Source organism: Fopius arisanus, unplaced genomic scaffold (assembly GCF_000806365.1).
Source record: "Fopius arisanus strain USDA-PBARC FA_bdor unplaced genomic scaffold, ASM80636v1 scaffold00003, whole genome shotgun sequence".
Classification (NCBI taxonomy): domain Eukaryota; kingdom Metazoa; phylum Arthropoda; class Insecta; order Hymenoptera; family Braconidae; genus Fopius; species Fopius arisanus.
This window is the reverse complement of record NW_011887742.1, coordinates 1,833,746-1,847,161: the sequence shown is the minus strand read 5'-3', so window position 1 is coordinate 1,847,161 and position 13,416 is coordinate 1,833,746. Positions and strand designations below refer to the sequence as shown.

Genomic DNA, 13,416 nt, shown 5'->3' with positions numbered 1-13,416 from the left:
TTTTTTTTCACTTCTACCCATTTTTTTATATTTATTTGTTTTTACAATTGAGAGATTACATTATTTGAAATTAAATGGCGATGATATCTTCACCGAAAAAACGTGCACTTTCAATGAATTATTACATATTATGTAATTATATTTTATTAATGCGTATATGGATGGATTAAATACAGATCCTACAATTTTCCTCGATTTTTCCAGTGAACCGATTCCTCTCCGAAATCATTCGCCTATTTTTGAACTTACCAAAAATCCTCGGCGCCTCAATTTCAATTCATGATTGAATAAAAACGAAGACAAACACATGACATCAATGAATCAATAAAAAAAAAGACTTACCTAATAGTTAAGTTAATTTCAATAACAATTAGCTCAACGAACACTAGTCTTAGCCACAAAACACGGGAAGCGTGCCATAAAAAACCGAAAACCCCGAGAATTCAATTTCTGGAGTGAACGATAATGTTCACGTAAAAATAAAAAAGAAAAAATGAAAAAAAAAAATCGTACTTTCCCACATTGAAACGTACACTTCTCTGAAATAGAAACCACACTCGAGATTAGGTACAAGAAACTTCCAGTAGGTACGTGCAAGCAATATATCCAAACATCATCTTTTTATTCTAATGCGAAAACATAATAATATCGCTATTTCACGACCCACCTGACTCGAAATCGTTTTCAGTTATTATGCGCCATTGTCCTGTGGTCGAGTTAGCCGCAAAAACTGATGCCCCTGTGTGCACATGTTGAATGCAATTTTCACGCGTTTATCTCTCGCGGTAGAGAGACAATTATCTCTGGCTTTATATGACACATAGAATACCAAACAGTTTCGTCTTAAAAAACTTGCAAAATGCAGATTAAATATTCTATTAATCAAGATGGCAGTACTTACGTCCCAATTTTTGCATCTATAATTGATTCCATTGTTGATAATTGCCGTTGATTTTTTCAATTGAACATGCTGGTTATCAGGGATTATTATCCTACGGTATTTTAATACTTGATTAGTCTTCAATGAATTAATTCCGTGGAGGTGTGACTTGTCGGCAAGTGGAAATAGTTCAGCCGTAGTCAGACCGTATCGCCATCAGGGGAGATATTCACTTAAGTCGTAAAATCTATTGAGTGTTGCCACGTCGTGGGCATTCTGTTAACTACGTCCTTATCTTGAACCCCTCTCGAATGGTAAATCGAAAAATTTGTGGTATTTTTTCGTTCTTCCAATGATACAAAAAATATTTACACATTTTTATCGAAAATTACGACTTTTATTATTTTTTTAGAGACACACATGAATGTGATTTGTTTATATTTTTCATTTTTTTTATCCGCCTTAAAAATATTTGAAATTCAAATACCTCGACTGACATCTAATAAATAAATATTGTAGATAATATATATAAAATAATTACTGAAAATATATTATCAATATTGCAATATCTCCGAAATCAGGATCAGAGGAAATCTGTAAGAAAATTATATTATGGTCTATAAAAATTTCTCCAATTAAATTGTCTTCAGTAATTTCTCTGAACAGTCATTTTTCGAAGATATCACTTTAATTCGTAATAATTTCGACAAGTGCAATTATTTCAAGTGTCTACAAGAATTTCATAATAACTCCCCAAAACTTGAGATTATAAAAACTAGGAATCTCATGTAAACTTCAACAATTTTATCTAATTTATTGTCTAATTGTAAATATACAAAAAAAAATAGAAAATAATTTGTACTATGTGCTAGCAACTTTCATGTCTTGAAGAATAAAATCTAATTCGATCTACGGTTGTCAATCTTCCCTATTTTGGTGGGGATGGTATCCCATCCATTGTCTGAAGGTCACGTCCATGGCATCCTCGACACCTCGATCAATTGGTCTTATAATTAATGGAATGGAGGCGAGCCCAACAGCAGTTGTAATCCAAGGACTCCTCAATGCAGCACTCGTCGCAGGTTTTTGCAAAAATCGAACACCAGCGCAAATTCGATTTATTACGAGACCTGGAACTATCACAGAAGCAAAACTCTGCCAGAGGAGAGTATCCGTTGCAGAGAGTAACACTCGTCTATTTTTTCCATCTCCACTTTCTTTCTAAAATAAATCCAATAAATATTTAATTCAATTTCATTAATTATTCTCAAGATATTTCAATTATTGAATCATTGAAATATTCTAAGGGGTATGAATGAAATTGAATAACAATCAATTTTACTCCGAATTACAATGACAATTGACAATTTCATGGTCTCATTAAAAACACTTACAGAATACTCTCTCGACCCTTTATGTACGGTATCAGCAAGTACGTAACCACTGGCAATTACGTAACTCAGCCACACGACAGATTTTGGGATGAGACTTCTAAAGGCCTCACCAACTTCATTAGTATATCCTAAAGACCAAAAATCATTCAATTAAATTACAATAACAAATCCCAGATATAAAAATATCAAAACTGTCAATAAAAACTCACCCAAATATCTCAAGCTCGTGTCCCTATAGACATCAAGTTCCTTCTCGTGCTTCATTCTAATTCATAAACAAATGATTACTTAAATTATTATAACAAACGCGACCTAACCAATAAAAAAATTGTCAATGCAGATCAATAGAACTGAAATTGGCGCCCACCTCTTGCACTGGGGAGGGGATTTCCCTTTCCTAGGGACACTAGGGACTTTACATCTGTCATTTTTTCAAAGTCAATCACCTGACGTTCACCATAACCTGCACCCGATTTATCACCGATAATTTCATAGTCCTAGATGTGAAACTTCACGTGAAGCTGCACTCCGGCCTCCAATTGCAATGACGGTGCCGGGACATTCGTGACTCATTAATTCTCAACGAGTATTAATAAAAAAAGTAATTATTTCATGATTTAACGGGAGATGATGCTCGATATTGAGACAATATCGCAATTAATTAGCAATCAGATTAATGGCATTGGTGACTGGTGGTGGTGGTACGTCAAGGAGATATCATGGCAATTAATTCTAGCACCAATTGCTTATCTACTCGTATGTATATTTATTTATCAATTGCTGAAGAGGGTTTGTCATCGGGCATGGCAATTACCAGGACCACCAGGCAGACTTCTCCTCGTTACAGCCCATCCAGACGATGAGGTCATGTTCTTTGGACCAATGATATATTGGCTTACTAAACTGAGGAATAGCAATGTTTATTTGCTGTGCTTCACCACTGGTAATTTACATTTTTTATCGCTTTCTTTGGGTTGATTTTTTTTTATCCCGGAACCTAGCTAGGGGATGGAGGAATGGTCCATGTGTCACGCCCTTTACTGTTGTTTTTTATTTAGTTTTTAATTGCTCTCATCGAGGGAAACATGTGCAATGTGATTTTAGATAATTTCATTGGGGCTTTGCGGTTCATCTTCAGGGCGGATTATTATTTGTCTATCAATATATGTAAAGTATTATTTTAGGTGGACACAGACGGCGAAAACAGGAGCTGTGGTCTTGCGCAAAGATCATGGGGATTCCTGAGGGTAATGTAACTATTTTAATGTGAGTTGGAGAAATTGTTCTATTTTTGATGAATTTGTAGAGAAGGAGGAAGTGCGATATGTCTTGGCTATTCACACGATAATTGTGGGATTTAATTAATTAATTAGTTTTGTCTGTTTCATATTCTTCGTCTTGCTGCTTCCCTACAAAAATAATAAATACATTCAATTTTTTTTTGGGGGGGAATTGATCATTTCTTGATTATTCTTTCAGGAATTCAGAGCTACCTGATGACCCAAAAGTACAATGGCCGGGAGTAGTTGTAGCAGAGCATATTTTGCAATATATTGAGACATATAAGATAAATGCAGTAGTTACCTTCGATAAACATGGCGTGAGCGGACATAGAAATCATATATCGTTGTTTTATGCCGTTGCATCGTTGTGCATCGAAAAGAAAATACCCTCCTGTAAATATTCGCTCAAGTCAATTTCACTCCTCACTCTTTCCCCATTTATCGTGAATTTTGCGTATTTCAGATTGCAAACTGTACATTCTCGAATCTGTTAATTTGATAAGGAAATACGTTCAACTCTTGGATCTACCAATCAGTCTGTTGACATCTTCCTATTGGTATTTGGTGACTTACGAACAGCGTAAACTTATTCATGTGAGTCGACGTGTTCTGGTGGAAACATTTTATTATTGAGATATAATGATTTAAATTGAGTAATTGATAATCTCAGAGTCGAATGAATGAATTTCGAATTTTATAGAAATGAATAATTGTTTCAGAGGGCAATGGCAGCCCACAAATCGCAATACGTATGGTTTCGCAAGCTCTACATGCTCTTCTCCAGGTACACATTCATCAACACCCTCCAGGAGGTGAACGCCCTGGACCTGGAGCTTGACTTCCAGTATGATGACTATTAAACCAAATTTTTAATATGTTTATCCTAAGCTGTAAATAGACCAAATAAACCAAAAATTTCTGTATACCTCTCTGTTTGGCAATTTTTCTTTATTACCTCATTCTGAAATCGAAGATTACAATACATACCTGAACGCAAACACAAATAGCGATTCAGGTGAATAAACATTAAATCTCAGGTTACGAACGATAATTGGATAATCTCTCTCTTTATATTATACAATTTACTTTGTAGATGTCATCTAGGTAATTAGAATCAACACAGATATTTGAAACTTGTTCTAATTTTTAGTACCAAGTGATGAATGATTTTGGCTGTCTTTTTGATATGTAGATGGAATATTTGTTAATGATAATTCAAATCATCTAACATTGATATTTTCACTGAATACTGCAGATTACCAAAGACAGTCGACAAAGCAATAATATATTCCTCATTAAATATCTATATAATGTATATAGAGTTGCATTTATAATTTGTCTTTATAACTTTTTTATTGAAAAATTGTATTTTGAGCGGATGAGAACGGAAAAAGATATAATACTTTCTATATGGACGTATGTCTTAGAATGTTCCTTCAACCTTTGCTGCTATACATTTTCATTTTTAAGCTCCTCAATTTTGTCTTCACCTTCGATGAATTTGGCACGGCAGTTGTAATTATTCTTTTTGCAAATAAAACTGCACGAGTGGAGCAATATATTTTGTGGGGAAGTGTTGAATCGACTCGAGATATAAATAAGACTTGAGTTATTCTAGATTATAAAATTCTCTGTAATGCAGGCCTCATCTCAAGAAAATTAAAATAATCAACGAATTTTTTTTTTCTTGCACGTCAGAGTAATTTGTTCCGGAAATAATTATTAAGTTGAAAAATATTTTGTACTGAATTCGATTTGAACTATTTCAACACTTCACCACTCATTTCTTTTATCACTCATCTAATTCTCCAATCGTGAATTGCTAACTTGTTTATTAATGAAAAAATAATAGAAAAAAAGCATAAAAAATGGAGGGAATGAATGTCACAAGGAAGTGGTGAAAAATCAGACAAGTATTTGAGTAATTGTGGAAGGTAGAGGTACAGAAAAAAAATGTCATGATTTTTTTCTCAGAAGATCGTAGAATTTTCTCAACGAAAAGTCTAGTGGCAACTTGTCCCTAAACCTCTTGCCTTCAGGAAGAATTTATCTTCAAAATCATCTCCAAGTTTTTCTTAAAATCCTTCACCACTCAACCATTGAATTTACGATCTCAATTAACCTGTCACTCTCTAATAAAGTGGAGAATATATTATTAGAAAAATTGCATACAAAAACAAAAATTATCGCCGAATTATGAATAATTGATTGTTGTATCAAATTGGCCTTCGAGATATTGTGTGTTTCAGATAAATTTGTACTTATTTTAGACAATGTTGTTGTTTGTTAGTTATCCTAGAAGGAGTATGATTAAAAATGCAATGGATACACCAGACCGGTATTTTGATTATTGCAATCGAATTCTCCCCTCAAAATAGCGCCTGCAATTACCTCTACTTTTTTAATAAAAAATATAAATGAACACACTTTGTGCAACAAATGAATAATCATACCGAATCTCAAATGAGCAAAAATTATTGCGAGTACAAAAATATGAATTCGTGATAATACTTAATGAATATGATTTTATCGCTCGGTCGAAAGGAACTTTTTCGACGATTCTGTTCGCATTCGGACTGTGAACTCTCAATCGCCAAAAATATTCCTAACGACCTAGCAACGAATATATACTATAGTGCGAGGCCGTGGAATAAGTTTGTGCATTTTTGGGCGTAAAATTAGATAAATTAGGCGAAGCTTAAGATTAAATAAACCTCATTGCATGCACAACCGTATCTCTCACGTGAACTGGAGATAATTGAACGAAAAAAAAATGCAACTGGAAGATATGTTTGATTGTCACGTGAGACTTTCGAAAATAATTTTGACAGTCAAGTGATAAAATGTGACTCAACTTTCACTTCTCGTTATATAGGACGTGTTATATCTCTGCACACGTGATTTCATAACAAAATTTATTTTACTCTTCTTCGTCGATTTGTTTTAAATACTGACGATTTTTTATTTTTGAGTCCCTGGATTATTAATTATTTCTACAAAAAATTATTCAATATTAATAGATTAATGATCGTGCGAATCTTGAGTCGACATTTTACCTCTTGACGGGTTTCCTCAATATTCATCGTCTTTCCCGCAAGATCTTCCGGTCGATGGATCCCCAACTGATGAAAATGATATTTTCTACATTAAATTCTCCTCCAAAAGCTGAACTGGAGTGCAAAAATATTTGAATTTTCCAATAAAAAATAAAACAAATTTTCCTTTGTTGTGTGAATTGAAATATTTTTCACTCCAAATTCGATTTTTTTTGTTAGTCATATCTAGGCACCTAATCTATAACGACAAGGAATTACCCGAAGAACGATTGATGTTGTACGACAAAAGAGATTCATTTATCTCCCCCAAGTAATCTAAAGAAATGAAAAGAAATTTGGGAGACTTCAAATGGGGCTCAAGGCGAAGATCTCGCGGGCTGTATCCTAGAATCTATCTTTACTACGATGATGGGTTAGCGTACCCATGCCGTGCTGTGGCGATTCCCCATCGCCAGGGTCCTGGAGGTACTGGAGCTCCTGGAGCTCCTGGAATTTCTCGTGATCACGGATGTGGGCGTAGTTGGCTGAGAGACACATCAGGTAGTGAACAAGACTGAGAATCACAAGCATCGATGCTGCTGTGGCCATGATAAACATCCCCTCTGCCTTTTCAACGCCATCCTTGCAGAAATCTTTTATCTCCTTTGGTCCACATATTTTTAGATCTTCATCCCTCATGTTACTGGGAAACATGAATGCTGCGAAACGAAATAATTAAATTACACTAATTAAATCGAACACTACGAATAGACGATGATTTTTATTTTAGGATTTATCTTTACCGAATTGAGTGAAATTTATGCAATCAGCTGCAGACTGTATACGAGGATTCGCACACAATCCCCAGAAGATCGTGAAGATCAAAGTGGTGATGACCAAAAATGCCAAGATCAAGAGCCATCCGAGGGTCAGGACGTACGTAATCGTCATAAACTGTAGGAAAATAGTTCGAATTAATGAACCTCCAAGGAATTATCATACAATGATGCATTTGATCCGCGAAAATATATACCACAGCGCAAGTGATTCTGCCTCCAACCCTGGCTCTCCAGGCTCGATAAACTTTGTGCCTGGTAGCACCAGTGGCCAGACATCCCACACAAAGGATCATGAACCCAAGAGCTGCCATACATGCACCGAGTGTTGCAAAAATCAACTGCAGGGCTTCCAGCCAGCTCAGATGAAGATAAAACACCTATGAGTGAATTAAAAATACAATTACAAATAATACAATTACAAAAAAGTAGATTGAATGATGAACAATCCAGATATCACGTCAAATCGTTATCAATTTTATAATTATATGCATGAATAAATTTATTTTCATTGAATTAATTATTGCGGTCATACTTGTTCCATCAGGATTGCAGTGAGTGTAGCACCTCTGTACATTGAGAAACAGAAAACTCCCACACCCAGACAGCACATTATCGTGGCAATCAGGGTGGCATAAGGCACCCTGGACATGCAGTCGTTACACATACCTATAAAATTAAAATTCAATAGCGATAAATTATCCCGAAAAAAAAAGTTAAACATCAATCTCTGATAATCTTTCAAATGAATTCAAAAAATTGAATAATTCCTGAAAACCCTCACCCCTAGATTTTCCATCATCCGAGATGTCATGCAGACTACGTTCTGAATATCTATCAATACTAACAGCACTTCCCACAACATTTCTCAACGGAATCCTCACCGTTCCCTCTTCCTCAGAATTACCATAACTTCTCCTCCCCATAACAATTCCCTTTATAAATTAAATTAAAAAAACGAAAAATATCGTAACTCTATTGATTTCTCACTCGATGATCTTCCAACAAGCCACATATGACTGATCTATGACTAATAAACCCCTCCACTCAGTCCCTCCAATTCTCAGGAAGGTATCAAAGATTACCGTATCCACAATTTTATCTCGACTAGTATCGATAAGACAAAGACTCGAACACAACTGTTCACCCTCATCCCGTGGATAGTGAACACTTCCTGAGCATCAACACAAAAAAAAAAAGTGATACGTTTCCAGGTGAAACAAACGTTATTCAACAAAACATCTTACCCATTGTTGATGGTTTTGGTTATTTCCAACGGGTGTGGACGCCGTTACGAACTGAACTTTTTCCTAACCCCCTTCAATGACCAACGATGATATTAAGATTGAAGGATTGTCAATCCCCCCTCAAAGCCCTCTAATAAATATCATCCCACTCGCAATTATGAAATAAAAAAAACTCCCAGGACACGTCACAGACAATTGTTTACTCTCTCATTACACCTACAACAATGGAGAAAACAACTCCAAACTGGAGATCGTTACTCATTCGATTCGTTAAATTCAATGAAAAATCCTTTCTAATGCACTTTGAAGCCCCTGCACTGTTATTATTCCAGGAAAACTGTTTTTATTTTCATTGGCACGCAAATGTCATCGGACTCTGCGCACGATATTGCACTCAATGAATCCAAAATGGCGGTGAGAAGATTTTTTTTTATTGTCCGAGGGATTGGAAATCCGTTGAGTACTGATGTCGCAATGACGGTCTTGTGAATGGATTTTTATGTCTCGAGATATTGAGATGAATTTAAACTGATCGTAGGACTGAATGTGAATGAAAAATTACGGTGGAATGACTGGAGATTGGGGAGGGATAGGTGACACAATTGTCAGTCGAGGTCAATGAATCACTAGGTGGAGTACGATAATTACACTTTCGCCTGGGTCATTGCTGTCATTACAATGCCTCAACATTACGGTTTTATCATATTCATGATTTAATATATTAATATATATTAATATTTCCGAATTAATTCTTTTTCTTGTGAATGTATTTTATTCTTCGAAATTCTCAGGAAAAATTCAATGACTCCTCGGGATTGATTTATCGAAAACTCACCCTTGAGTTGAGTTGAACTACTCGATTTAATCACTTCTCCCCTGAATTGAGTTTTCAAATAGACGAGAGGAAGATTTAAAAACTTTTAAAAACTCTTATTCGACCTTTTCCTAAACCTCAGGTACTGTAAAGCTGCAATCAAAATGGAAACGTTCTATTTTGTCTTTTTTTTTTGTAAAATAATATACTTTATTCAATCTCAAATTACTAGTACTTACATACCGGTTGAATCTGATATAAAAATAATCCTATAAATTATGCCCTCAATTCATTGAGGTATATAATACACATTTAACGTTACACTTATGATCAATTATATAGTCATTGAAATTATCTTAGATTCCTGTGTTTTGGTTGGGCGAGATGTTTTATAATAGTCGGTAGGTCTTTCAATTTTTCACGAACCGTATAAGGCACTTCGGAGTTGGACTGGTGATTCCTGGAGTACCTGGTGATAGCTCCTGTAATACTTTCATAGACTATCCCTCCTCCAACGCTTTGAGGACTTATGGTCAATGATGAACCGTCTTTGTACTCCACTTTGATGTCACCGGATGGCATTTGAATTGCAACTCCAACTCCAGGGACAGTCACTTTGTTGAAATTATAGGAAGGAAAACGCATTGAATTCATCTTCCGTGAACGTGTTGTTACGCCTGAGACTACTGAGCATGTAGCATCAAATGAAGGCATCTAGAACGAGGAAAAAGAGAGATGAATTTCATTTTAATTTGCTCGAATTATAGAAAAAAAATAGCCTACATTGCCATATATGAAAAAAAAAATGTACTAAATTTATAAATTAACTTCTGCATTTTACAAACAAACAGTTTAATTAATTTAATTTAATTCATCAAATTAATTAGGTCTCGTAATCTGAGAATTTGCTGAGAAAAAAATTCTGCCTGAAAAGATTTGTCCCAGAAATAATTCTCAAGCAAAAAAAAACTTACAACCAAGGGACTGCAGGTGGTTCTCGACACGTTCTCCTTCCCCTGAGATCTCCCATCGCCCATTGGCACAGGTCGTCGTCCCACAATAGCTGGGAAGTACGAGTGCCCAGTAGCAGATCCTAGAGAAGCCAGTGAAGACTCAAGCAGAAGACACCTCTGATAGCACTCCTGATAGATCTCTAAATACTCCTCCAGCTCCCTGGGCACATCTCCCTCATTAAAAATTCCTCCACCCTCCTTCTGAAACAACTTGATAATCCCATCGACCTTCGTCACTTTAATTCCATCATAAAAATGCAATTCGCAATCTGGATGAGGTCCATTTTCCATGAACAAACATTTGGCCTTTGGTGTGTAGAGAGTCAACTTGGGAGTCTTCATCTTCACCATTTTCACGAACTTCGCTGCGTAGAGATATTTCTGGTGATGTCTAGAAGGTAGACTCTCGTAGGAATAAATATTATCAGCCCCTCGAGATGGCAGGGGTGGGGGTTGATCCCCAATTTCCCTGATATCAGGTTTATACAGAACAATTCGAAGCCCATCGTTGGATATTCTGCAGACCTCATTAATTCTGTCTATTGATGAATTTTTCTTCTTTATAAACTCGATGCAGACCTCTCCGCTGTCTAAAATCGTCAAGACAAAGTTTTTAGTTCGATGTCGAGTTGGAAGTAATCGTTCAGTATTGAGAGGTGGGATTTGAAGTTTTGTATGAGTTTCTGGTTCTGTGGGGCAGCTCGTGGGTGCTGGATTCACTCTGCGTTTTTGCCTCTCACTGTTCTGTCGATCTGTGTCCTCTCGACCCACGTCGTTGCTACGTCGATGAGACATTTGCATATTCTGGGAAAATACACGGCTTCCAGGACGGGGAATTCCAGATAATACTAAATTATCGGTGGAGCTGTTCGTCTGTTTTCTTCGATGGTTTTGGTTCAAAATGTTGGGATCAGTAATTGGATCACTGCGAGTGGAGAACTGGGGACGGGCAGGGGTGATCAGAGCTGGAACCGTCGAGGTTCGTTCCTCGGAACGAGAACGAAGTCGAGGCATCCTACCACAAGAGGAAAGTGTTCGACCTAGCCCTGAGTCAACCATTACATCACTAGACATTGCTCTTGGCAATACTTTATCGTGATAAGGTCTCTCTTTATCCAGGTACACGATAAAAGGATGTTTCGGTATATCTTTGAGTTTAATTCTCTCCATCGGATTTTTCTTCAGCAACCGTTCGATCAAATCCTGAGCGACATCAGATAAATAAGAAGGAATTTTGTAATCAGCCATTACCACTCTGGTCAAAGTACTCTTGACAGCATCCGTATCAAATGGAGGCCTCCCAACTAATAAAGTATACAACAGGCATCCCAGACCCCAGACGTCAGCCTCCAATCCGTGGGATGATCGAGTCGCAACCTCTGGAGAAATGTAATTTGGAGTTCCACACATTGTCATGTGTTTTTCATCGGGTCTGGTTAGCTGTGTTGCAAGACCAAAGTCTGCGATTTTAACCTGCATGTCTCGTGTCAATAATAAATTCGAGAGGGACATGTCCCTGTGGAGGATCTGGTGAGCGTGCAGATACAGAAGACCCTGAACTACTTGTTTAATAATTCGGGCAGCTTGATCCTCAGGAAATCCGTGAGGATATTCAGCCTTCAGAAATCTTTGTAATTCCCCATTATGACACAACTCCAGTACCATATAGACGTAATTAGTGTCCTCAAAAAATGTGTAGAGTTCCAGTATCGCAGGATGCTTCAGTCGAGTGTGAATAGAAACTTCCTGAGCTACTCTACCCGCCATCCCAGCTGCTCGCATCATTTTTGTGTCGATCTGAAATTCATTCGAATCGATGAAAAATAAATCAGATAAAATAACCAGCACATGGTAGTCGTTAGCGAATTAATATTTTGCAGCAACAAGTGTCGAAGCTTGGCCTGAGCCCTTACCATTTTGATCGCCACTTCCATTCCCGTCCTGAGGCATCTTGCCCTGTAAACACTGGCGAATCCGCCCTTCCCCAGAAGATTTAACACCTCGTAATCCTGGAAACAATTACCAAAAATAAAATAATTACACGTTGAAACCCTAAAAATCACGTTACGGATCGGTGAATTTTGAAATGTTAACCTCAATGCGATCACCAAGTCCTCCTGACAACGGCGGCATCCCAGGGGTATCCTAGGACTTTAGCTCCTTGTACTTTCACCTCTGCACTAAAAGTGCAAAACTCCACCACCCACTTGTCATAAAAACTTGTTTGATTTAACCGGACAATCCTGAAATTAGGATCCGCAACGTCAACAAACACAAACTAAGGATTCCTCCTTTTTTTACGTTGCTTCCCTCCATTTTGAGTTTCAAAACGAATGGATTTGACGGGGAGGGGGACATGAAGTTGCGCACGCACCAACACGACGTGCCGCATTTTTTTAAATTGCATTTGAAGTCGTATACGTTCCATCGGTGAAATATTTCATGAAAAATACTTAAAAGTATTATTTTTATTACGTTTTTTATTGTAACCATTTTTTTTTATTGACTTATTTAACATAATGTTTAGGCGATAAATCTGTCCTTCATGTTGCGTCAAAAAAATTAAATTTAAAAATTTGAAATTTTCAAAAAAATATCAGGAGAGCATAAAAATCGAGGAGGTATCCATGGAAATTTTTAAATTCAAAATTTATTCAAAAAGTATCAGGGGAGCATGATAATTGAGGAGATATTCACTGAAATTGGAAAATTCAAAATTTTCCAAAAAGTCTCAGGGGAGCATGAAAGTGGAAGAGGTATTCACTGAAACGTGAAAATTCTAAATTTTATAATAAAAACCGAAAACCAATTTCGTAACGAAAAAAATTACATTCACCGCCTCGACAGGTCCCTCTGACAGCTAACCTGCTACTGAGGCAGTTACCGAGTCGACTGCAGTGATACGCGCACCCTG

The 13,416-nt window shown here is 36.7% G+C and overlaps 4 protein-coding genes and 1 long non-coding RNA gene across 10 annotated transcripts; 1 reads left to right on the top strand and 4 right to left on the bottom strand.

Annotated features, from left to right (window-relative positions):
• Nucleotides 1–61: 61 nt before the first annotated feature.
• On the bottom strand, nt 62–1,084 carry LOC105269840 (uncharacterized). Its single transcript, XR_892482.1, has 3 exons — nt 902–1,084; nt 668–807; nt 62–539 (listed from the first exon to the last, which is right to left on the bottom strand). It is a non-coding gene; the product is annotated as an uncharacterized lncRNA (long non-coding RNA).
• A 585-nt stretch (nt 1,085–1,669) lies between these two features.
• LOC105269822 (mitochondrial fission process protein 1) lies at nt 1,670–2,643 on the bottom strand. The gene is made up of 3 exons (XM_011310367.1): nt 2,484–2,643; nt 2,275–2,402; nt 1,670–2,101 (listed from the first exon to the last, which is right to left on the bottom strand). The coding sequence occupies exons 1-3, from the start codon at nt 2,536–2,538 to the stop codon at nt 1,799–1,801; spliced, it is 486 nt and encodes a 161-aa protein (XP_011308669.1). The 5' UTR covers nt 2,539–2,643; the 3' UTR covers nt 1,670–1,798.
• A 125-nt stretch (nt 2,644–2,768) lies between these two features.
• PIG-L (phosphatidylinositol glycan anchor biosynthesis class L) lies at nt 2,769–4,482 on the top strand. 2 transcript variants are annotated; one of them, XM_011310391.1, is made up of 6 exons: nt 2,904–3,030; nt 3,092–3,217; nt 3,459–3,540; nt 3,754–3,950; nt 4,021–4,151; nt 4,277–4,482. In XM_011310391.1, exons 1-6 carry the CDS (start codon nt 2,994–2,996, stop codon nt 4,415–4,417), a joined length of 714 nt encoding a protein of 237 aa, XP_011308693.1. In that variant the 5' UTR covers nt 2,904–2,993; the 3' UTR covers nt 4,418–4,482. The 2 variants fall into 2 exon arrangements, with proteins under 2 accessions (XP_011308683.1, XP_011308693.1); XM_011310381.1 differs by having other exon boundaries at nt 2,769–3,217.
• Nucleotides 4,483–4,486: 4 nt separating this feature from the next.
• On the bottom strand, nt 4,487–9,592 carry M6 (neuronal membrane glycoprotein M6). Of its 3 annotated transcripts, none has more exons than XM_011310333.1 (5): nt 9,511–9,592; nt 7,964–8,097; nt 7,626–7,808; nt 7,396–7,546; nt 4,487–7,311 (listed from the first exon to the last, which is right to left on the bottom strand). In XM_011310333.1, the coding sequence occupies exons 2-5, from the start codon at nt 8,093–8,095 to the stop codon at nt 6,998–7,000; spliced, it is 780 nt and encodes a 259-aa protein (XP_011308635.1). In that variant the 5' UTR covers nt 8,096–8,097; nt 9,511–9,592; the 3' UTR covers nt 4,487–6,997. The 3 variants fall into 3 exon arrangements, with proteins under 3 accessions (XP_011308635.1, XP_011308628.1, XP_011308623.1); XM_011310326.1 differs by lacking the exon at nt 9,511–9,592 and adding an exon at nt 8,676–9,287; XM_011310321.1 differs by lacking the exon at nt 9,511–9,592 and adding an exon at nt 8,213–8,648.
• On the bottom strand, nt 9,538–13,396 carry SAK (Sak kinase). 3 transcript variants are annotated; one of them, XR_892479.1, is made up of 5 exons: nt 12,597–12,945; nt 12,416–12,511; nt 10,464–12,299; nt 9,733–10,203; nt 9,538–9,642 (listed from the first exon to the last, which is right to left on the bottom strand). XR_892479.1 is itself a non-coding variant. In XM_011310355.1 (5 exons), exons 2-5 carry the CDS (start codon nt 12,633–12,635, stop codon nt 9,841–9,843), a joined length of 2,334 nt encoding a protein of 777 aa, XP_011308657.1. In that variant the 5' UTR covers nt 12,636–12,745; nt 13,333–13,396; the 3' UTR covers nt 9,686–9,840. The 3 variants fall into 3 exon arrangements, 2 of the variants coding, with proteins under 2 accessions (XP_011308657.1, XP_011308644.1); XM_011310355.1 differs by lacking the exon at nt 9,538–9,642 and adding an exon at nt 13,333–13,396 and having other exon boundaries at nt 9,686–10,203; nt 12,597–12,745; XM_011310342.1 differs by lacking the exon at nt 9,538–9,642 and having other exon boundaries at nt 9,686–10,203.
• Nucleotides 13,397–13,416: the final 20 nt, after the last annotated feature.